The sequence below is a fragment of the Myiozetetes cayanensis genome, unplaced genomic scaffold (assembly GCF_022539395.1).
Source record: "Myiozetetes cayanensis isolate MyiCay16 unplaced genomic scaffold, myiCay2020 scf13, whole genome shotgun sequence".
In the NCBI taxonomy this organism is placed as follows: Eukaryota; Metazoa; Chordata; class Aves; order Passeriformes; family Tyrannidae; genus Myiozetetes; species Myiozetetes cayanensis.
Genome location: NW_026086937.1, coordinates 1,998,126 through 2,022,996, shown reverse-complemented (window position 1 = coordinate 2,022,996; position 24,871 = coordinate 1,998,126). Strand labels below are relative to the sequence as shown.

Here is a 24,871-nt window from a genome sequence, read left to right as displayed (position 1 = left end):
CTTCAGTCAGAGGAATGCTGCCAACAGGGAAATTGCTGCAGTGATGTGCTGAAAACTGATAACCCACTGCAAAGGTGCACGGCAAAGATTACTGGGCCACTGCTTTCCCCATAAACAACGAGGGGGATTGCTCAAGCTGAAGAAATTAAATTAAAGAAGATTAAATCCACCAGTTGTGTCAATGCACACTGCAGTGTCACATGTCTGCCATATGAAATGAAGCTGTTACATGCTATAATGAAGAACCTGCTCCAGGACAATCCTTATTTCCATCTTATGGTCCAGGTAAGCTCCAAGCAAAGCATGTATGGCTGTTGAGATGTATTTTGGATTGGGTTTTTACTGGTGGTGTTTTTTTGGTTGGTTGTTGGTTTTTAAATTATTTAGGCTATGTGAACTAAACTTGTCTCATGAGAGCTTGAGCAGTAGTGCATTTAGACACCAAATATTCTTTTGCATTCTTCAGAAATATTACCAGCCTCATATCCACGTGTAATTACCTATTTGTAGGCCATGCCCAGGCAGGAATTTAAGGTTAATCAAGAAAAAGGACTCCAAAAGTGATTCTATTCTTATGAAACATAGCTGGTATGTTCAAAATTCATAGCATGTTGATCTGACCTTTCAAATATAATTATCAAGGAAGACAGAATTAGACTTTTTCACAATCAAAATCAACCATAACAAGAAAACATTTCAATTCCTGAAAAGTGGGATGAAATCGGGAGGTTACTGAAAGTACCACAAGCATACATAACTACCCTTGAATGAAAAATTAATTCATTTACCTTGATTTATCATTGCAAGTGCCTCCAGCTGCCTCTAAATGTGAAACTGCTTGTGCTGAACTTGAAAGTAACCCTTGGTTTATCCATGAAAATCCTGCAGACATATCTGCAAGAAAGCATACCTGGATTTATGAGAGCTACTTACATTTTTTTCTTCCTTTTACAATCCTAAACTTTGCAGTTAGGATTCCAGTTTGGCTTAGAAGGTACCAGGGGAGCTGTCTCCTCCCTGGGGAGAGGAGATGTTGGGGTAAGACCATTAAAGTGTTCTTGCAATAGTGCTGAATTCCTGCAGGTAATTTGTTAAGAGCCCCCTGAGGGCCACAAACAGGTTCCTTACAGCCCTCATAGCACTTGTTTTCAAATTCCTTAACAAGAAATGCCTGTCAGTTGTTTCCAGTTACGCACATTTCTGCCAAGAGAATCAGCAAAACAAGTCCATTGACCCAATTACCCTTGTGGGATTTTTTTTTTTTGGGGGGAGGTCGTTTTTAATTTGTTCCTTAGATAAGGTCTTTCTGTTAACCTGCCCAAATTCCATCTGGACACAAAGTTAACATCAAAACAAAGTTACCAAGGCTGTCCAGTTGTTTTCCATGGTGCTTGCAGGTGGTTCCAGCTGGATGCATTAAGCCAGAGTCAGAGTCCTTGCTGTTCATGCTATTCCTACCCCCAGCAGCAGTGCAGTGGGATTGCACTACTCGTACTTATCTGGAATTGCTCTCTAAGAGCAGGTAAGAGGAATAATGAACTGTGTTTGTCACATACACGTTCTCATTTGTCCTTCTGCATCCTTGCTAGGCTTTGGTTCCCTGGGATTTGGGGTGTGCTGCCCAGGACAGGCAGGCCCAGCCCTGCAGATTGCTCTGCATGCTCTGGGATGGATCCACAGGGTACCCTGTGCTGTGGAGACCTGGCAGGTATTTAAATAACCTGTCACAAAGCCAGGCCAGCAAGGGGTGTCCCTGCAAACATCAATAAGTGGCAGTTTTGGGGTGATCTGCTGAGGCCAGAATAGGTGAGGGTAGGTAAATGTGGGCACAGCTGGATGGCTTCCACTGAGATTGCCCCAAATGCAGGTCTGATGTTACAGAGAACATGTTCTGACAGCTGAGCCATGGAATGACTGCATTGTATTTAGATTAACAGAGATGTACACAGTGCTGTTTCCTGGTATTCTGAAGGAGTGTGCCTGCATGGACATGCTTAATATTCCAGAAGAATAACAAGACACTGCTAGTAATCCTGTGGTTTATTAACATTTTTGGATAATAACTGGGTGGCTTTCCTTTCTGAAGAGCAAGGTAGAAGAAAGTGTGGCTTTTACACAAGGGAGGAAGGTGGTTCAGAGATGCACATCCCTGCCTTGTGTTTTCATTGCCTGACATTTCTAAACTCTATTTTTCAGTGGGCTCTGGGGAGCTCTACAGCAATACCCTCAGTAGCTTTAGTAGTTACTGAGCTAGAGCTGCACGGGATTGATGTTGATGGCTCAGACTCCTTCAGTCAGGGCATACTCTGGGCTCTGTAGTTCCAACTCCAGCCCATCTTTCAGTCAAGGCTTATTGTGCAGGGAAGAAAAAAGAAGTGCTGTAATCTAGAGGTCCTAAACTGCCCCACTTTCTCTGCCCACTGCCTCAGTGTGATAAATACAGCGGGATGCTCTTACCCCAACTCTCAGTGCCTCAGAATTTTTATTGCCTGCTGGTTTTTATCTGTATTCTCATCTCTGGGAGTCAGGACTTAACTAACAAAGGCAGGACTTGGGTTTGCATGAAGTGCCTGTAGCTCCAAAGGCACAGATGTTCCTTGGGATGTGGTTCCACGAGTTCCTGCTTGTCTCTGCTCATGCAGCAACCTCACTCCCTCCTTCACCCCCGAGCTGCTCTGCTTTGAGCCCCTGGCTGGACAGTTCTGCTGCTTTCATTGTCAGGAACTGCCCTGGCAGACAAACAGCCTGTAGTTCATACCCAGAACCAGTTCAGGAAGAGCACACGGGACAGGACCTGGCTCCCAGTGACTGGGCAGGAATGTGGAAGTAGGATGGGACCCTGCAGAGCATCTTAAGTGTCCTGGGTCAGACCCTGTCAGTGAGCACAGCTTGCAACAGAAAAGTGTCACAAACAAATGTAAGATAACACAGAATGTGTTACCCTGTGATGTTACTGTGCCTTAGCTGGGGTGATGTCAATGGCAGTCACACCCAGGATCACACCACTTCAAATGCATATTACAAAAATGCAACACTTTTTTCGCTAAAACATCATGGAACTGATAGCAAACCCAGAAGACACTACTTTTATCAAATCTGGGCACTTGAAGAAAGGCTAAAATACATGAGCCTCCTGAAAAGAAAATACACTAATAAGGTTTTGATGCACATGTCATCAGTTCAGCAATTCCAAGCAATTTATTTGGCTGTTTAATGCAAATAGGAAGTTATTTCTTTTCAAAACTATGATGGTCCAAGGCTTTTTGGCAATTTTAAGTTTCTTTAATCGAACTGGTTTAGACTTGGATTCTTCCAACTGCTCCTCTAGTCCTGCTGGCAAACATTACAGTACAGACTATTGTAAGTGCTTGGAAGTGAGGAATTATCTGCAAAAGTGACCAGGCTAAGGTCAAACTGACATTGCCCAGGAAATGATTACCCACTTAGACATTAGAACAGGACTGGCTTCTACAGCAGTCATGGAGTCACTACAGTGATTGGAATAAATCTTGCTCACAGTAAATTTACTCAGGGATTAAATAGGAGATCTTGATTTGTTTTTCCTGTTTTTCCTGGTTTTCAGTAGTAACTGAAGGCAGTGTTGTTAAAAGGGCCATCCTGACAGCTGTGCCAGTAACCATGGATTCCAGAAAGCACTGAGGACCCTTTGATTTCACTGCTCCTGCAGCGTTAGAAACAATGTCTGAAGACTCCCAAGGCTAACATGGAAAGTTACCCTTCACCAAAAATAGATAAGCTGGATTTTCAGGTACTGTGCAAACCATTTCAATCTGTTTCCCTTCTTTGTCACTTCCTGCCATTGACACCACGACTGTGCCATTCAAATCCCAAGTGCAGATTGGTGGTGTGTAATTAACAAACAACAGGCAAAAGAAGCTTTTAAAGCAGTGTCCATGTGCTGGTAGCAGCAGCTCTGGGCTCATTTCCTGGGAGGCTGGAACAGCTGAATTTACATTCAGCACAGGTGGATGTGAGCTGCTCCTCAGTGCAATGGGAGTAAAAAATCAAACCAGTGCATTTGCTGGGAATTAAAGGCTCTGCAGGTTCCTGGCTGCTGCTCTGCTACGAGGGAAATGCTCAGTAAATGATGACAAAGGGTTTGTGCAAATGGAAAAAACCCCTGTTCTCTGAAGGTAAATTAATGCAGATTTAAAATTAAAAAGAAATTTTGGTTTGATCCTGGACACATGGGAGCAATTAAGTAACTTAAGCATTGCAACACTATTAAATAAAGATGTGGGTTCTACTCCTTTCCCCTTTCTTATGCTGCTGATGGTAAATAATTTTTAGTTGAAAGAATCTGCAAGGAAAAAAACCAAGATTTCTTTCAACTTCTCTTTTTGGTACCACTGCTGTCTTGTAAAGGCTTGGAGTGTAATTTCAACATTGACCAAAATTAAAATATGAAATCTTAGTTTTAAAATGCCCAGGACAAGAGGACCAGGAAAACACAAACAAGTGTTGATAAACATAGGCATGTTTGATGTAGCTGGAAATGTTAAGCCATTTAAAGTGTACTAATTTTACTGACTGTAACTTAAGCTATATCCACCAGTGTTTTGACATCACAAATTGTAAGAAATTGTTTTCACATAGTTAAATCAAGAATATAAAAACATGTGTTCAACTTCCTGACTACTTAACTATATTTTTATTAGCGAACAAAATGGTTTTATTTTTATGTAAAGGCAGCATTTTAAGGTGGGACTCCTGTCCCGAAGTCTTCAGAGCCTCCTGCTTTATTTTGAGCAGCTCAGTTCTCAGCTGGCACCTGAGGGATTACACTCAACCAGTGTAAATTACATTTACAGGACAACTATGATATAGCTTCCAAAATCAACAGTAAACCAACTGGTTCATGCACCAACCCTACTGGGTCCCATAAAACCTCAGATGTTTCTGTTAATATAATTAAATTTGCTCAGTTACCCAAGGTCATGGATTTGATCGAGAGCAACAATTAAAGTCCCATTAACTCACCTGTGATGTAGCCTTCTAAAGCTTTGGGCACCAGTGATTTTGCAGTCCTGAGGTCCTCAGCTGAGCACTTTCCTGCCTCGAGCCCCAGGGACATGCCCATCCTCTTCAGCACCTCACTGTCATCGTGGATCTCGAAGGTGTTATCGAAATTAAAGAGGTATTCAAACCTGCATGTCAAACATTAAAAGGGAGATGGTTTTGAGAAGAGCACAGCTGTGCTTTTCTTGCTTGTTCTTTCTGGGTTTTTCAGTATGCACTGAGGTAAATGTGTAGATTCTTTATTTTCTGTAGCAGGTCCTTAGGGAAAGAGAAGTGCAACAAATGCTTTCCCTCTCCTTTCTACAGGGTTTGAAATGGCACTTTCTCAGCTGAAGTAACTTCACCACTGCAGGAAGAAAGTTGGGCATTTTCAACCTCATTAAGTAGATTTAAAGAGAAGGAGGAAGGCCTTATTAAACATGAGCCTTCACTTGCACTAAAGCCAGTAAGGTCACCTGCAGCCCTGTCACCAAAATAACTGTTTTCTTTTTGCTTTTTTTACATTTCACTTTCTGTTCTAACGTGCACCACTCCTCCTGTGAACTGACCTATTTACCTTGGTACCATTTTGCCTTTTTGGATGCAGTTAGCAAAGCAGTCTGTTCAGTCCTGTGTGTTCACAACCCACCACTGCTGCTGCAGGACTCTGAAAATGTTTTCCACTGCATATAAAAGTGAAAATGGTGATACTTGATTGTGACACTTCAGCCAGCTTTAAGGAAGGCAGGGCCATCTCGGCTGGCCTTTAGCTGTGAGCACAGGCTGTTAAAGCCTGCACTGAACTCTGCTTTCATGGCACAGGAGTAGAGGCTGCATTTACTGGTGGCTCTGCATTTCTCCTCCCCTGTGCTGAGGTCAAACATGGATGTTAGAAGGGAGGGTGAGTTCTCTGCCCCTCCCCACAGTGTCCAAACAGAGCCATTGACGTTTCTTTCTCCGGTGCAGTTTCAGCAACCTGAACAGGAACACAGCAAGCCCCTGCACTTCTGGCTGTCAGCAGCTATTGGAGGGGTTTCTTTAGGGGACTTGCTATGTTCTCTCTGCACATTCCCCAGCATTTTAGAGGCCTCTGAATCCACAGCCCTCTCTTTTCCAGGCCAAAGAGCCCATCTGTTCCTCCTGTCAAAGGCCTTTCAAAGCTCCCCTCCCACATCTCTCTCCTGCTTTTGCTGTATTTTTCCCGGGACCAGGAGTGGACAGCATTCCAGACAGAAAAGCACTGTGTGCATCTCATTTTCCATTGTATTCCTTACCAGCTTTTCTAGCAATTCCCAGCATTATTTTGGCTGTTATTGAGGAATCCACTTTTGCTCTCACAGAATGATCCACTGGGCTGCCATCTCAGCACTGATGGCTGAGGCTCACAGCAGCATGGACACAAATTCTGGGTACACTTCTGTCCCTTTGCAGGGTAAGTGCAGATCTGATCACCAGTGATTTTCATCTGGACCCTCTGCTCTTGCAGACAATTCTTTCTGTAAGGGTACAAGAGCCCACTTCCCACATCTTCTCTCTAAAGTACAGCACTGTATCTCCAATGGCAGAATATTCTGCATTTCCTATTAGAGATGTCCTCACTTCCCAAGTTTCTGATACATCTGTTGTGTTTGTATGCTTGTTTAAAACTAGATATTCTGGTTCCTTTTTTTTTACCTCTTCTTTTTCCTAGGACTGAGAGCATTTATATAGAAGCACCACATACACCAAATATATTTTTCCAGTTTAAATGGGACTTCTTCATGTGCCTCATCTTCTCAGTATAATTTTTAACTACTTCCTTTTAATGTGAAGACTGTGCTTTTCCTACTCTATCTTTAGCAATGCCATTCCCAGTATGTTGCTTGGCACCCATCTACCTTCTCAAAGTCTACACAAAACTTGCCCAAGAACCTCTTCATTTTTATTTGGGAGAAATTTCCTTCTGTTTTGGCTGGGTAAAGCCAGTTCTTGCATAGGAAAAACCTCAGAGGACACAAACTTCTGTGCCTTGTGATCCTACATCCCCCTTATATTTATATGTCTGACTTTTCCAAACAGTTATTTTCCTTCAGAAGATCCTCTGTAAACACAATTTTGAGTAGCTAATGCTGGGAGCTTTGCTCTTCACTGGATTCACCCACAGCAGTGCTTTGTATAAATGTTGGAGAAGGAAGAAAAATGAAGCCCTTTGGAGAATGGGCTGGTGGGACTGGAACCAATGCAGGGCAAGCACTCAGGCTGAGCAGTAATGGGATTAAACAGCACAAATGCTCTCCAATCAACTCCAGGATGGGAATTCTCCACACTGAGTGCCCACTTTTGCTAAAACTGCTTATTAAACAGCTCAGTGTAACAGTGCTTACACCAGAGCAGATCCTGACTGTTCATCTCCACATTGCTGCTGCCACCGATCAGCTGCACAAACATTAACCACGGTGGATTGTTAATTGGGGCCCTACACTTGATGACCTCCAGGTGACAGTCACACCACAGCAGGTTATATAAACTAAAATAGCAACACCCTCAGTGATGTTGGGGTGCTGACTTTGAGCAGCAGTGGTTTTGGACAGCTGGGGGCTGTTACAGGTGTGCTGACACTGCTCTGGATCCCAGGTGCCAGTTCAACCTCTGACTTTGAAGTTTCAGTAGGAAATGTTCCATTTTTTTAACAGCTTTAAAGCTCAAGGTGGAGCCCTGTTCAACAGTGCAGAAAGAACTGTACAGTGGGACTATAAAATAAGGGCATAATTATGCTAAATCAAAATGGATCCTAACATTCCCAGCTTGGTGGACTGCAGTGCTGATGAGAGCATTCCAAAAGTTTTGTCACAGAACGTACTGGACTTCAGTCCAATTTCCTACAAAAATTCCCCTTCCAATAGCATTGCTGATTTGCCTGTTGGGGCTCAGGTCACCACACACTGTCTATTTTTGCTGCCTGACAGTTCAGTCCAGGATTTGCACACCAGGAGTGAAATCTGTAATCTACAGTATTAAAGCAAAGCCAGCTATTCTCAGCTAATGAACTCCCGTGATCCAATTAGCAGTTCAAGTAAGAGCACCCCACACCTCGGCCATATTTTCACAGGATGAGGAGCACCACAATTATGTAACTGCAATACTTTCAAATTAATGTGAATGCAACCACAGCAGTTTGCTTACAAAGACAGTCTTTCAAATTCCTGTGTCATTTCCTTCAAAGAACTAAGTGCTTTTTGGTGCTAAAAGAGCCACTTTCCAAGTTGTTATCATCACCTCTGGGATGTTACTTTTGTGTCACATGGGTCACCTTGTGTTTCTGGCAGTAAATATTCAGAAGCAGCACCCCCTGGCTCCATGGAAAGGAGATGCTGGCCTGGGAGATGGTTCCATTCAGTTATTTCTTCTGTGCAACCCCCTGAAGTGGCAGTTGCAATTGCAAATACAATAATTACTTTTAGTACACTAGAAAAATTTCCCTCATTTGTTTTAAGAAAAATTCCAGTCCACAAAGAAAATAAAATTCTACAAACTGCTTCCATAAACACTCACTTGTCACTGGATATGCTGCAGTCTATAATGGTTCTTTTGCTAGTGTTGACTATCAAGAAGGGCAGCTGGATCGTGGAGTTCAAAGAGGGAGGGCCCTGATTTTGCTGCTCATTTTGCTGATTTCTTTGCACCAAGTTTTTAAATGCTATTTGCTGTGAAAAGAAAGAAAGAAAGAAAGAAAAATGATCACTGACAATAAGAGAGCAGACAGCAGTGTTTGCAGGAAATGACATGTCCTAGGTGTATTTACCAACTCTCAATATCTTATTTTGTCAAAAAGTAAGTTGTGGCCTGACTTTGCATTAGTGAAGTTCACCAGAAACAGAAGTTAAAGGCAATTTTTTCACACATATCCTATTGCCTCTGCCCCCCTCACACTGCCTGGAGAAGAAACACTGAAGGAGCACCAAAGCTTGCTGGGAATGCTTCCCATTCCTCTGGAAAAGGCACTGGAGTCAGAGGTCTTCTCTGGTGCTTTCTAAGCATAATTACCTCAGAGTAGGAGCCACTTACCCTGAAACAAAAGTTAACAAAATTCCCCCTCTTCCCACCATCTGTATTCTCTTTCCCCTCTCCTTTATCACCACTTGTCTCTCTCAAAAGAATTAGTTTTGAAATTCTTCTCTGAAAGGTATTAAACAGGTGCTGTTTGTGACACCACTCGCTGTCTGCTGATTTCTCTATCTGACTACATCTGTATGAAAATGGGTGGGTTTAGGAAATGTACTTTCATTTACAGAAAAAAAGTAGAATTAAATATACCTGCAGCAGCAGTTCTTGCAGTTGGGCTCGCTTCTGTTTTATCCTTTCAATCCGCTTCTGCTTTTCTATCTTAAAAGAAAGAGAAATGGAAATGCATCCAGATATTTCCTCAGTTACCCTCTCTGTTCCACTGTGCCAAACTGAAAGGCTTTCTTTGAAAACGGGGTGAATTGCCTGGCCATAGGAGTTTCTCCAGTAAACAGGTCTGGCAAACTGTAATTTCTTTCTTTGTCAACAATTTTAACTCCAGTCTGCAATCCATTATTATGAGAGACTTTTAAAACTTGGCTGGTCCAACCCCCCTGTCCTATTTACGGTGTTTCTTTGTGGTGGTTCCCTCCTCACACTCTTCAGTGTTTAAAATGCTTCCTTCAGAGCACAGTAAATGACTTTTTTTTTCCTGGGACTCTTAAAACCAATAAACAGTACAGATATCATTTAGGCACGGTTTCTATATAACAATTTTTTTTTTGTACTGGTAATCTTATTAGGATTTACACTGCAAGAAGAGTTGGCAATTTACACAGCTTTAAAAGCTAAATCAATTCTGATTTTCACACCATAAAAATGCAGCTTTATTTTACATTATTTTCTATTATGTCAGAGGAAGCAACATTTTTTAAAAAAAACCAAGCCTGGCTTCCATTTTGTGCCCAGGTAACTGGAGCCTGGAGCAGTGAATCAGGTATGCTCACTGAAGAGAACACACTGAAATACAAGCCCCATGTTTGTAACAATCACCTACACTGAAGAGAATACATTCCCATGAATGTATGCCAAAGGTGAATTTATTCCTAATTTAAGAAGCCATCCTGCAGTGTAATCACTGAGCACACACACCCCCTGGGTGGGGGCACTTGCCAAGTTATTGTAATGGGTAAGAACAGTAAAAGCTTTTCTATTACCACATCTAGAAAGACAATTGATGTAAATGACTGCACAAAAAGAGCTGTTCTGCCTGGAAAGGCACCACCCACCTCTGAAATACCTAATGCACAAATAGCACAAATGTAGTAAATATTAGGATGTGTTTGCAGCCAGCCATTCCAGCACTGCAGTAAATACACTGACTTGTGCTTTATTTATAGCACATTTGGCCTGAAGGACAAGCAGCATTTGTGCATAGAAATGCTGGCATCCCTGCAAAAAACCACTGTAACTCTTAGCCTGCTGCAAAAATACTGGAAATAACCAATAGGTAAAACTTCCTTTTTGGTTCTCTGGCAGTTCATAACTAGTACTTGACACCCCAGCAGGAATTACTTTTCCATTTAATTTCCTTTGAATTGTGTTTCCCAGTACAGACATTAATAGAGAACTGCTCTTCTATTCTTCTGACTTTCTTTCTGGTTAATTCAAGCTATCACACCACTGTTCTTTTGGTTAGGTAAACAGTGTGGGGGCTTAAAAACCTTCACATAACATATACTAAATAAACAAAGCTGAACTAAACTTATCAAACATATCCTTTCAGTTTATTCCAATAGCAAAAGTTGTATTTTCATAGTGTGCAAGAATCAAAACCAGTCAGTTCCAAACCCTCTTGTAAAGAAGAGCAACTCCATTATCACCCCCTGGAAACTCAGCAGGATTTCCCATTTCCCCTCCCCTTACCTCCAGATTCTGACATTCCTGAGCTGAGTTTGTGGGAAGGCCAATCCATCTGATTTCCTTCTTCTCCTTGGAAATGATGTTCATGGCCATCAGCACGTTGAGGGCGTCGTAAACTCTCCGTCTGATATTCTTCTGATCGTAAGCCTGCTGAGAAAACAACTCAGCATTAATTACAACCAAAGAATTCCAGCAGGAAACACAGCTCAGCACGTCCTTCATGGGTACCACAGGAGCTGTCTGGGGACAGGGGAGCCTTCAGGCCTGCTGGAATTATCTGTGCACCAATTCCCACCATGGCAAGTCTGTCACAAAACCACCCCTGGTGGCTGAAAGAGGAGCCTTTTCTTTGAGTTAATTATTTTGGTGGGCTCGTCTGCTTTGTTTATAATCTAGAGGGAGCTCAATTCTTCATTTTAATATTTTAATTTATTTAATAATCTTTATTTTTTACTAATTTATATTCTATCAATTTAATTTATTTACTTAGATTTAATAATTTAATTTATTTTAATATTTTTGAATTTCTGAGGATGAGTAGATTTGAGAAGTAGTTAAGTAAGTGAAGGAAAGCACAGGCTGTGGCAGGACAGAAGGACCAGAACCCCATGACAAACAAGACAAATCTGTAATGGGACAACAATTCCCCCTCTTTGCTCACCGAGTCTGCAGCCAGGTGGCTGTTGGAGTTGGTGAACTCTGACACCAGCTCATCAGCCACTTCATTGTAGGAAGTCGTCCCTTTCCGCTGAACTTTTTCACAAACTTTCATTGAAAAATGCCTCAGGCCCTTCCCATTTTTATCTCCTTTCTTGCTTCTCTTACTGGAAAGAAAAAAATATTATTTTAGGGCACTGAATCTTAACAAGCTACTTCATTACACAGCTAACAGGGTCTACCTTTTGCTACAGGGATCTGTACTATTTAAATTAAAACCAAAAGTGTTCTGCTTTTCTGCATCAGTTCCTTGTTTCTTACAAGTTGGCAAAAAAAGTGCACTGGAGCCCTTTCCCTTTCCTTGGCTTTCTCCATGGACAGTATTGGAACACATGCTGTGGGAAGATGCTTAAAAATAGACCTGGAATTCATCTGCAGGTAATTTCACAAAAGAACAATTAAAAAAAAAAAGAGGAAAATCTCAGAGGGTGTTTATGTCCTGGAACCCAGTTTTATGGGGATCCCTCCTGTGAGTGCCTAAAACAGAAAGGCTCAGACACCCCTCCTGAAATCTTTAAAATGCAGCAGCAGATACTAAACCTGCCCATCAGGGATTAACTGTGGGCCATCAGAGTTAGGACAGAGGGACAGGAATTCCCTTTGTGGAGAATAAGAACATATTCCTGGGGTTTTATGGTGCAAATTAACAACTGACAACTGTCAGGGTTATTTTCCATTCACCTTCTTCTTCCAGAAAAGCGAGAACTTAGATAATAGTAGTAGAAAAAACCAGGAGCAGTTGGTTTTCTCACACAGACTGGATTTGGATGTGTATTACAACAGAAGCCTTTCAAAAGCTCAGCTCTGTTGTTTCTGGGTTTGTTGTTTGTTTTTTTTTAATTACAGGCTGACAAGTTCATTTGATAAAATGTCTCTTATTTTACAGAAAAAGGCCTAGTTCTGTTAGCAGTAACAAGCTAAGGGAAATATTAAAATATTAACATAAAAGAACGGCTTCCAAAATTTAGAATGTAGTTAAGAAAACAGAACACAGAAGACAAAAAAAAGAATAGAAACACCAGAAGATTAAAAAAACCCCAACACTTCCAATCCCTAAACAGATATTCAATTTGATCAACCTCAACAGGTAAACAAATAAAACCACCTTGAATGCTTTCAAAAAAAAGTTTCAGAAGCAAAAATCATTTGTTTACAAGTATTTGTCCCATGGAAAACCAGACCAATCTTGTTTCTGCAAACCTGTTTGTTTTTCACAGCTCCTGCTATCCCCTGTAAGAGCAAATGTCTTTATCAGGAAGTGCCAAAGCTAAAAGGAATGAATTATAACTACAAGGAATAACATCCACACAGCTTTTATGTGAAGGAGGGAAAACTGAAAGTGGGAACTGGACACTCCTCTCTCTGAAGGGCAGACCTGAATAAAACAGCTCTGACTGTGCACATAAACCACGTTCAGCAACACTCACCTTTCGGAAAAATCCGACTCTAGGATTTCTTGAGTCCGTTTTCGCTCCCTAAGAAAAGACAATTCAAACTTTAGGTGACAATAACATTATATCTACAGGCCACTAAAATCTCTGTGCAGGGCCTGGCTGGCTCTGGTGTTTGCTGTTCCATGTTTCCCAAAAGTGAAAAATCTGACACGCAGAGATTGGCAAAATCTGAGAGAAGGGGGTTAGGGCTTTGGGAGGAGGTTGCTGGAGCTCGCTGCCAGACAAGTCCTATTCCCAATTTTACCATGTTTTGCCCACATAAATCTAGGTAAGTCACCTCACCTGGAACTGCAACAGTGCTGACCTGAGCTAGATAACCAAAGACCATCAAAAAGGAGAAGCTTTTTCCTTTGAAAATTCCTGTTTAAAATTCCTCCATGTGGAACAAAACTGTCTTGAAACAGTGCATGAGATATATCCTGTATTTTCAGGCCATTGCATGTTCTGAAACCTTTAAACAAAAACCAAGGTAAACCAAAACATTCAAATTGGGGCTGATGCAGACAGAGCTGAAGAGACTCTGAGGAAGCAGCTGGCGTGAATGTTGCACAGGATGAGCAGTCTGCAGTCACTGGTGGCTCCTTCTCACCCCATGTATCCCCCAGCAGCCAGGAGCTGTGTCCAGACCCGCACTGATTCCTGCAGCTCACAGCAGGGACGTTCCCAGAGCTGTCAGGAAATGATATCCCATTGTTCCCTGTGTTTCCAAAGGGGGCTCACAGCACAGCCTCCCCCAGCTGGACACCCCACACTGCTGGGAGGGAGCTGAACACAAACCATGCATTTGAAGCCTGTGCCTGGAGAGGCAGCACACACTTGGTGTGTGGAGCAGAGCAGGTCCCTCCCTGGGCAGCAGCAGGGGATTTGTGCCTCATTCCTGTCCATGGTGCTCAGCAGGGGCTGAGTGTGGCTGGGGGGCTGCACTGCAGGGGGATTTGTGCCTCATTCCTGTCCATGGTGCTCAGCAGGGGCTGAGTGTGGCTGGGGGGCTGCACTGCAGGGGGATTTGTGCCTCATTCCTGTCCATGGTGCTCACCGGGGGCTGAGTGTGGCTCGGGGGCTGCACTGCCCTGGGCACGGCCCTGCAGCAGGGGGAGAGGAGAGCTGGACCCTGCTCTGGGCACCAACTGCTGGGGGTTTATGGAGCCCTGAGAAATGATGTGCTCAGCCCATTGGATTTTGGAAATAACGTGGAATCTGTGCAGTAAACGATGGGCAGAGCAAGCAGTGTGGACTTGCAATCCTGTGGAACTGTCTCCAGCAAGGGCTCCCTGTCTGTTCAGCAACAGCACGGACCTTCCTCACTCTGCTCCTCAGATGAAAACGTGGCCTGTGGCATGGGCTTGTGCACAGATCAGCACTGACTGCTTGCCTGGAGTCACCTTGCTCCTTCCTGGGGCTGGAACAGGAGTTTCTCGGCTCTGCCAGTCCCCAAACAGCAGGCTGGTGCTTCTCCTGGGTGGTGGAGGTTGATGCTCTGCAATGCAGGCTGCTCTGGGAACCCCCTCACGGGGTTGGGATGAAGCCTGAGAAGGTGATGGGTGTTGATTCTCTGGTTTAACAAGTTGTTGTGACCGGATAGCAGAGCTTGTCCCTCCTCTGGGTACTGAAAGAACATCTGCCTGGCCTCCACATTTCACAGAATATGCAGGAACAAAGCAATCTTGGACAGCTCCTTTTTCAAATAAAATCAGAACTAAGTGCATTCAAAAGGTATTTCAGGAAATGAACACAAAGTCAGAAAAAAATTAAAGCTTAAAAACTGCTCAGCTGGGCCTGCAGTTTATCAGCTCTGTGGTGGGAATACAGTGATTGGGAAGGTCAGGAATATGACAGAGTAGTTGTTTCTTGGATGCTCCATTTCTCATGTGTAAAGCTGAAAAGGTCCTACTGACATTCATCACTGATTAGAAAAATTAACCTAGATGCAGAAATAAATTATTTTTTCAGAGGCAACGTTCTACATCTCTGTTTTGACACAGCTAAGCTCAGCAGTACTGGTATTAAAACAAAATACCAAGAACTAGAAACTGTCACCCAACATACAGACACAACAGTATAAAGAACAGAAGAGACCAGAGCAGACATCTTTAAATAAGGCAAAAGTCCTACCCTGGGAGCCAGCCAGAAGCTTCTGTGATGTGTGTCTGGGTGACCATTGCTGGAGCTGGGTTATAGGGACTCCCAAGCAGAACACTCCCTGAATTGGTCAGTCTTTGGGGGGTGCTTATGATCTGTCAAATTCAGGAATAAAAAACACAGCTGTTTTAGGAAAACAGAGGTTACCACAGCCTAAAATTCATCAGCATTGCACTAAGAAATGTAGTGATAATTCTGTACCAGAAGCAAGCTGCAGTCAAAACATAGAGAGGAGATGCCATCAGAAGATCTGCATACAGTAAAGCAATTACAACACTGCTAAGTTTCTAATTGTACCACACTGCTGTATTATTCACACAGAACTAGCCAAAGAGAAGTAATTCCTAGGTATGGCAGGTAGGATCTGTACCTACAGACACCCAGATTTTTCTCCACCACTACCTCCAGGCAATGTCTTGATCCCTGCAATCAATAAAATCACCTTTCTTTCCAATGGATTTGTCTCTTCTAACTGTCTTTGGTACCAAAGACAAACTGAGCTCCAGGCAAAGTGTTCCCTGCAGTTTTTTGCACTCACAAGGTCCCGGGGCATTCTGGCAAGCTAATAATGCAGCACTGTGCCTGTGGAATTCAGAATTCCCATTTACACAAACCTGGTGAAATTGTAGCTACAGTGGTTAACACCAAGACACCTGGTCCCAACTTTTAAATCACACCCAAGTTCACTCTTAAAAGAATTTAGATAGTATTTAAAAATCAAACAGCATTAATTACTTGATCTTTAAAATAAAACACATTTAATTACTTGGATTCCAGGATGATAAGATTCATACCAAGGTTTCTTGGACAGCGCTTTTTACTCTTATACCTTATTTCATTTATTAAAACTTTATTTTTACTTTACTCCATTTGTTAAGTGACTTTTTGAGCACTGACTGCACTAAACATTGTAGTTTCCTTTACTACTTACCAACCCCATTGTAAGTATACAGCAGATATATATATATATAAATATATACACACTGCAGTGCCACCTGGCGGCCCCTGGCAACCAGCACCAACACTGCTATAGTGGTTATTTAACAAGAAAATGCTTTCTGAACATAGATCTGTGCTGGTAAAACAGCAGAATAAAAGAATTTTAAAAAATGAAAAGAAAATACTAACAATTGTATGTCTCACACCAGGCAGCAGCTTTTGCAACTTCTATCTGCTACAGAACTTCAACTGTAACTGGGGCTCACTTAAAGCAAAAGCAGGGCCTTGAGAAGTCACTGGTAAGAGTAGGACCTGCATTAACAGAGTGCTCTCCCCTGCTCTGGGCTATTCATGGCACTCCCAAACATCTTCTGTGGCAGAACTATTGCAGTGCAGTGCCACGGGGCACACGCTCCAGCAAGACTGTTCTCGTTTCTAGGTATTGCTTTTTTAGCTCCCTGGCCACCAGAAAACCTAAGTTTTTCTCAAAAACTACATCCAAAATCTCTGAAACATCAATATATGCCCATATACTGTTATCACTGACAGGAAAAGAAGAGTAGTTTCAACAAGTTAAATCTCTAGTGGCACATCCAAGGCACTCTCTGACAATGCTGGAGGGAGATTTACTGGTGAGAACAGGACTAAAAACACTCAGAGAGGAGCAATAACCTTCTTAATGAGATTTTTTTTTCTTAGTACACTTTTGAGTAATAGCTAAAAACATCTGCTGGTAAAGCTGTTTTAACTCCCACTCCAAGCCAGGCACATGGGTGTCCCCAAGGGCACCCACAGGAGCGCTGCTGGCAGTGGCAGTGCTGGGATGCCCCCCGTGCCCACCCTGCCACCCAGGTGGGGCACTCTGTGGCTGGGCAGGAAGCAGCAAGTTCCTCACACCCTTCACCTCTTTGTTTTTGGGGTTCTGTGTTACACCAGCAGGAAGTCACACGGGCAGTTACACCAGTGGGGCTGCAACACTTACCATTTGGGGTCCAACATTCACGTTGATTGGTCCTAAGGTTTTCGGCAAAATCTTAGTGGGAGAGTTGGTGCTGGAAACTGGCAATGTAATGACTGAGATGTTACCTAAAGAGAGTGGAAACAAGAGAGGTTTAAATCACTGCCTTGGTAACCTGTGAAAAACACTTTGGCAAATTCTCACATCAGCCTTCTGGAACCAGATTAGCTTTCCTGTCTCATTCCCTGCAAACACACCATCACAGATCCCAGACCTTTCAGCAGATGTCACAAGGACAACTCTCCAAACTACACCTTTGCTGTTTGACCTTTAAAATTACATTAATTTTATTTTCAGAAACAATTTATTTATTCTTGCCTAAGATGAAGAGCACACAGCCTGCCATACCTCAGCATCAGAAGTGAAAATTAATGAGAATACTTCAGCAAGAAGCCACCATACAAATCCTATTTATAATCATAAGCACGTGTAGAAAACATGCATCCATAAACCTTCCCAGCCTTCACCATTCCTCATCTGCCTGCACCAGAGTGCTCTGCAAACATCACTGCAGCAAGCAAATCACAGCCTGCACTGCACTGATGGAGTAAGTGATGCCTTTACAACTCACCTAAAGTAACACAGCAGGCAGCTGGGTGCCAAGATAAAGCCAACCAAGCCACCTCTGAGCCAGCATGTTCTCATCCCAGGATGTTCCTCATCCTTGTGAGCCACATCACCTGCTCACCTCCACTGCCCACTTTTCTCTTCTCACTTGGCCCTGAATATGGTCTCTTTTTTAGAATTCCTGGTGGCACACCGATGTTCTGCCATGGGGTAACTGAGAAATCATACATTCAGTAATGTGATTTCTCTGCAATACCAGGCAGGAGCAACACAACTGATAAAAAAGAGTACTTAAAAAAGGATTTTATCTTCTGTAGTCACAGCACAGAAGTAGAAAAGATGTAGACATATGCAAAGTGTCTCCTTTATAAAAAAAAAAAAATCAGAGATATGAGAAATACATACAACTTGAGACAAGGAGGTTTTCTTGTTCTGTGTAAATTCCTCTGGCACCTGGAGCAACACTACTACCTAATTTCCCAAAAGGCAGATCTGTATCTGAAAACATGTTCAGAAACTGCTTGCTTCTCTATTCAATAAAATGAATAAATGATTCAGTCACCTCACTCACCTAGAAAAACAAACTTACAATGCCCCCCCAGGAAATCCTTGCTCTGTTATGAAACATCTTTTGTGAGGCAGCACCGAGTGCACAAAACAGCACTTCATGATTTACATACACTGTGTTCCCATTCTGAGCTCAAAATAGTTCTCCTACTTGTCAGTTTTAGTTTTGCCACAGGATTTTGCCCGGGATTTCCCAAGTTGTGCCAGCATATTCTCTTCAGAATCCAGTCCCCCCCTTTCACTGCAGGCTGTCACCATCCATGATGTGTCACCTCCCACTACTGCTGTAGGAATTTTCCTCTTTTCTGCTGCAGCTGAAACTTTTGACCCTGTTATCTCCAAGATCAGCTCTCATATTATTCCTCCTTGTCCCTCTTCTTACCAGGGAAAAGAAAGAAATGACTTTCCCTGGTGCTGACAGCAGAAGGGCACAAGGCAAAGTGCAGTAAATTCTGAAATGGCGGGGTTGGCTTCCAGCTCCACCCCAGGGCTCCACCACAGAGCTGTCCCCAACAGCACTCCCTGGCCTGCAAGACACACTGCAATGTCAAGTTTCAGAGTCAGTGAGATGTGTCACACCTGCTGCACAGTCAGCACAGCAGCACAATTAGCAGCCACTGTGCCTTCATTCACAGGGCTCCCCAGGTAAATGTACGTGGTCACCATTAGGGCAACTTCAGGAAATAGCAGGGTTATTCAAATTGCTTGATCTTGATTTCAAAAGACAGCAGCTTACACATGGGCTGTGTTTAAATGTCTTTTTGGCTGGAGTTGCTGTCAATAGAAAAAGGTTTTCATCTTTTAACCCCTACACACGAACCTCTGCCAGACCTGCAGCTGGCCAGGATCAGTCCCACAGCACAGAAAGCATCACCACAAAGTGGGAACTGCCAGCACAAGCACAACCAGCTGAGGGAACAGGCACTTGCTTGCTGAGATGCTGTATTTTACAGGGCACCTGTGTTAGCTGAGGAGTTGGTCATCTCTAAAGTTCTGAAGGTAAAGTAGCATTACAGAACAGCAAACACCAACAAGAGCAATCTCCTCAAGTCTTATTTACAAAACAGCACAGAAAAAGTAGGAGGAAGTAGATGCCACAAAACATTCACCAGATTTCTGTATGCAACTGAAAGCAGAAACACCATCAAGGCAACTATATATATATATATATATTATATCACAAAGCAACTGTAAAGGCTTTAAACACGACCAAAATCTAAATAAATGCCAAGCCTGAACATCACCCATCCTTTGGGGACAGAGAAGACTGCAGTGATTCGTGTCCAGGGCACAGCAGTGGGTACAGTGATGAGCTGAGCACAATGAGAACCATCAGCCTCGAGTCACGGTAATGGCACTGTGTGGACCAGAAAGGTCAGCCCAGATGGATCAAACCAGAATGATTTGGATAAGAATACTCAGTTCTTATGTAATGTTCCTCAGCAGCACTTTCAAGGCACAAAGGAGGGCAGTGCCATTATTCCCATTTACCTATGGATACCAAGCACATGGGAAAGAAATGGGCTTAAAGCTCTCATGGTGAAGCTTCAGCTGCAATCCACATAAAGCCACCCCAAAGTGAGCCTGCTCTCACTGAGGCAAACCCAACACAGAGATCTGCCAGTGCACATGTGCATGTTTCTCTCAGAACAAAAGCACTTTGCTTCTGAATCAATTATTTTTCCATCCCTCAGCCACCACTATTGTTGTTTCTCACGGAGAGAAACCAGCATTGCTATAATTTCATATTTAAAAAAAATATCATCACTACATAACATTCCTCCTGGCATTTGTGCAATATTTTCACTTGCATGCACAGAGAAAAATTCAATTTACATGATCTTCAGCTTCAAGCAGTCACAGGTAAAGTTACTCATGCTCATGTACATGTGCACTCACACACAGTAACCATCCCACAAGACTCACTTTAAATCATCATGTGGCACCCTAAATAGCTCGACTTCACCCAAACAACAGGCACTCCTGTACAAATACAAGAAGCTGAGGAGATTGTTGTGGTTTTTCTTCCTGTCTAACTAAATTTGTTAGGTCTGCAGCTCAGTTGCAGAGATAATCAGGAACAATGTCAACTGCAGGATCTATAGGGCCTGTCAGAGCCAGTCTGAAGGAGAGCAGGGCTGATGGGGAGCACAGCCCCACCAGCTGGGGTTCCACACAATGCCCACACCAACAAAAACAGCCTTTCACTTTCCAAACAAAACACCAGGGAAGTGCTGGGAATCTGGATTTTATATTCGGAGCTCTAAACGAGGGTGCACGTTTTTAAAGTGTCTCCACGAACAGCCATTTAAATTAAATTAAATTAAATTAACACAGCCTGTGGCAAAACAAACAGTCAAGAGTTGTGAAATATCAGCAGTCCATCAGGGTATTTTGCAATAACATATGTGATGTGTCCTCAGGATCCTTTGTTACACTGAAACATAAACTGATCTCCCAAGACCAGGATGCAGTATTATAACAGCATACAGAAAACTTGAATTATTATCATGCTATCAATTACAAGTATTTTCTTGGGACATTTATTCGTTTATTTATTGCATAAAATTACTGGGCTTCAAAACTAACTTTTAAAAATTCCATAGTGTGTAGAAGCACATACATATCTAGAAACACCTGAAATCAAAGAGATTTGCAGAAAAGGAAAAGCAAAATGGGGCAGATGATATTTCAGTGTACCTTAGGCTTACACTGACCAGTACATTCTCAGTCTTTTACTGCTCAGTTTGAGACACATTTACAGGAGTTAACAGCTGTATGAATCCCAAAGTACCAGGCACACGCCTATGGATAACCAATTCTGATGTCTGGGTCATTTTAGCAGGTCTCTTCAAGCACTGACACCATGAATAAGTTTATTCCATGGGCACTCAATCCCAATCAGGACTTCATAAAAAACAGGTGCTGCCTACCGAAAAGATGGATTGAAACAAAGTTCACTGTGAACTTGCATTAAAAGTTAGGGCTCCCAGCCAAAGCAATCTCTGTAAGTATGATTAACATTTCCTCCTCCTGGAGCCTGGTGCTAGACCAGTGGTCTGTGACTCCCTTCTCCCCCCACAGCAATAAACAGAACACAAGATGTAAATTCACAGGATTTGGGAATACAGTAACAATAAAGTATTACCCAAGGACAACACGGATTCTGTGTAAGGCAGCAGGGAGCCCTCAGAGCTGCAGACACCCCTGAGGGTGCACAGAGGGCAGGTGAGGTGGTTCTTTGGGACAAGGGCTAACACAGACATGTCCTCTGCTTGGAATGACTGGAAACTAGATCTGATATTCCATTTTTGGAATACATATGAACAGGATTACAAAACTGGAAGGGTGTAAATTATTGACTGGGAATGTCTCCCGAACAGATTAAATTTTAAATTCTTCTGGTTACACATGTGACTTTTTAATACGAATTCTGCTGCTTGTCTGATTTAATTCATGCACAGCTTGCAACAACTACCCCAAAACCACAACAGAACTGCCACTGTCCAACTCAATCACAAACCTAATTATACCTGTTTAAGGACTAACCTGAACTGTTATACTTAATATTTTGAACAGAATGGGCCAACTCCACAAAGACATCTTTCCACTCAGACCAGGATTCTCCCTGACTGATGGAACACCTTAGTTCTGTCAGGTCACTTCACACCAGAGTTCTGCTGGCACCCAGCAGTGTAACAGCCTGGTTAGCATGGAGCACGCCACGAGTTTCTCCCAACAGGTACAGTCCCTGGTGAAACACCAGAAGAACACCTGACACACACATCCAGATCTACCCCAAGGCCAGGAACAGCAACAGCCACCTCTGCTCCCCCAAACTTGAGAGGAAGCATCCCTTTTGCATTCAGCATCCCAGGAGTATTCATTCACTGCAGAATGAGAACCAGGGCCACTGTTTTCCTGAGAGAGTTAAAATGCAGGTCTCCCAGGGAATCATTTCCATCACTACTCTGCTGGATTGTTTCAGGGGAGGAAACGAAGCATGGCCAGCCCAGCCTGCCAGAGCTGAACAATTTGGACTGTAATAATAAGAATCTACTACACTAAAGACTAAATGAAAGGAGACACCCTGAGTGTGCTGCATGGACTACTTCAAATATTTCACCCACTGGTGGTCCTGGCACAGGCAGCCCCTGGCTGTCCAAAGCCATCCACACGTGGCATTCCCTCTCAGATCCAAGGAGTACTCATTTCCAGCTGAGGAAACAAGCTCCAAATGGAGGCCTTGTAGCCAAAAGAGCCTAGGAATGAAAGGCAACAAATGTAGGGAAGTAAATTGTCTGTTGAACAGAAACTGTCCACTAAACAAAGTGATCAACATTTGAGTTAATGCTCTGCTGAGCACTGTGATGCTCCTTCTAAGCACACCTAGGAAAACAGATCTGGTTCCCTTCAGAATTAGGCAGCAAGTCCTTTTATGAGGATTACAAATTGGGATGTATGTGCTTTGATTGTGCAATCATCACATTTAAAACATTGAATTTCCTCAGTAAATCTGTACTGCATTTAGATACACTGGGTACTAGAAACCTTCCTTTTCACAGACATCATCTATACAACAAATAAAAAACCCTGAAAGCATTCTAAAAAGCCTGACTCAAAAAGAGCTGCAGCAGGAAGACAAAGGTATTCACTAACAAACACAGGAAAAAATAAGGAACCTGAACCCCCAAAGAAACCAAACAACCCCTCAACCTGTTTGGGAACATTAAGTCAGATTCAAGAATCAGCAGAAGTGGCACAGCTGTACTGTAACACTTACAGATTAGACTGCAATAGCTAAAGAGTCTGTGAGCATTAACTTCTGCAGCAAAATAAACCAGGAAAATAGCCAGAGGTTGTGCATGGACAGAAAGGGTAATGGTGGGAAAGAGAACTGGAGCCTGATCAAACTGACACTGCAACAGCAGAAAGAGAGTAACTGCTTCAGATGGTCCAGGGAAAAACCTGGGAAGAAAAAGAGACCTTGAAACCTAAGCCTGTGAACAGAAGAAAAGCAGAGGAGGCAATTTTGGAGTGCAAGGGCCAAGTAATTAGCTATTTTAATTACGCATTTTAGTGACACACAGACAGAAAGTGTCCCTAACATAAGTCTCATCTCATGGTGCTGATGCTACAGAGACTGTAGCTACCTGTGAGTGCAGAATGAGCCACAGCTGAGCTGGTGTCTCAGCACACCTTCCTGCACACCAACATGTCAGTAATAAAGCATCACCACTGGAATTCTGAGCCTCCCAAACATGACTCAACCATACACAGTGAAATAAGTCTTAATGTCTGCCTCTTTTCTATGTATGCAAATAGAATTCTCTTACCTTTTGTTGGACTCTGGTTCTGATCTATAAATCCTTTCAAGTCTCCATTTGTGGAAGTCACACCAACCTGAACAAAACATTTTTGAAGTCTTAAAATACGATAAACCTTTCTTTGTTTCCTAATATGCAACCAACAATACTATGAATAATCTGTTTTGCATTATGAACCATCATAATTCTGTGGACAGCAGAGTCTAACAAGAGCATGAGACTCAAGGCAAAGAATTCAAGACATTTACGCCGTGCATGTGAAGTTCTCACCTCAAAAATCCCCTGAATATTCTGATACTGCACTACACACGACCCAGCAGCCCATTCTGCCTGCTGGGGTGTCAGTCACTGTCCCCTCCAAATCAACTGGAGCAGCTGCCACCAGCAACACAGCACAAACCTGCCTGATGGCCAGAACCTCGGCATTAAACTGCACAGGGCCTACAGGTCTGAGGAGTGACTGTTCACACATTTCAGACACTCCCCAGCTCCCAGAGACAAACTGACTTACCCCGTGTGCAAGAGGTGAATAACATTTACCCTGAGGGCAAGTTACCAGATACATGCAGAACTTAAATCACACCCAGAACAGGACCAAGGATCAAATATCTGCTTTATTTTACAGATTATGTAGCAACAACAGAACTGATGCTAAGGCTGCTTGCAGCATTGTAATAATCTCAGATTAGAACATCGTTTAATTTTAGACAAATTAAACAGTAACTAAAGTAAACTACACAAGAATAAAAAATACCTACTCTTGGTTCCACTAGAGACCTTGTATTCAGCAAATAATTTTTGAAGGGAAAAACTGGACATGGCATTGTGTGAAACTGCTTCTATGGAGATGTTTTCACCATCAGGGGACACACATCAAGTGATTAACTGCTGTTAACTGCAGTTAACCAACTGCACTGCTCTGACTGTAAAACACTGCTTAAATGTGCTGATGAGGAGCTTCTGTAAACAGGTCCCTAAAGGTGCTCAGTGCAGCCCCTCGGTTTATCTCAGATGTTGTTTATCTCCCACTTGCCCTTTCCTGGCACGCTCTCCAGACTGATCCCAGTTTCCCAGGGCAGAGGGTGCTCTGGCTGTTGCAGGCAGTGGTACCAGCAGAAGCTGTTTCGACAGTGTCCCATTTTCCCTGCCCATTTCCCGGGCTGTCTCCCAGCAGGTGGCAGCGGTGCAGCAGCAGCAGCGGGGCTGGGGAGGGAATGCCG

At 43.0% G+C, this 24,871-nt stretch overlaps 1 protein-coding gene and 1 long non-coding RNA gene across 5 annotated transcripts in view; one reads left to right on the top strand and one right to left on the bottom strand.

Moving 5' to 3' along the window:
* The window catches only part of TFDP2 (transcription factor Dp-2), a 38,228-nt gene that overhangs the window by 1,195 nt on the left and 12,162 nt on the right, over positions 1-24,871 (bottom strand). Inside the window, exons 3-12 of one of the 4 annotated variants that reach the window (XM_050308701.1) lie at positions 23,661-23,727; positions 17,155-17,258; positions 15,207-15,328; positions 13,068-13,115; positions 11,585-11,747; positions 10,927-11,073; positions 9,313-9,381; positions 8,551-8,702; positions 5,002-5,168; positions 789-894 (exon numbers count right to left, since the gene is read on the bottom strand). In XM_050308701.1, the coding sequence (XP_050164658.1) occupies positions 789-894; positions 5,002-5,168; positions 8,551-8,702; positions 9,313-9,381; positions 10,927-11,073; positions 11,585-11,747; positions 13,068-13,115; positions 15,207-15,328; positions 17,155-17,258; positions 23,661-23,727 (1,145 nt within the window). The remainder of the gene's footprint in view (positions 1-788; positions 895-5,001; positions 5,169-8,550; positions 8,703-9,312; positions 9,382-10,926; positions 11,074-11,584; positions 11,748-13,067; positions 13,116-15,206; positions 15,329-17,154; positions 17,259-23,660; positions 23,728-24,871) is intronic. The other 3 variants (XM_050308702.1, XM_050308704.1, XM_050308703.1) reach the window with 3 other exon arrangements.
* LOC126636464 (uncharacterized) lies at positions 891-15,209 on the top strand. Its single transcript, XR_007628010.1, has 3 exons — positions 891-1,522; positions 3,584-3,769; positions 12,858-15,209. It is a non-coding gene; the product is annotated as an uncharacterized LOC126636464 (long non-coding RNA).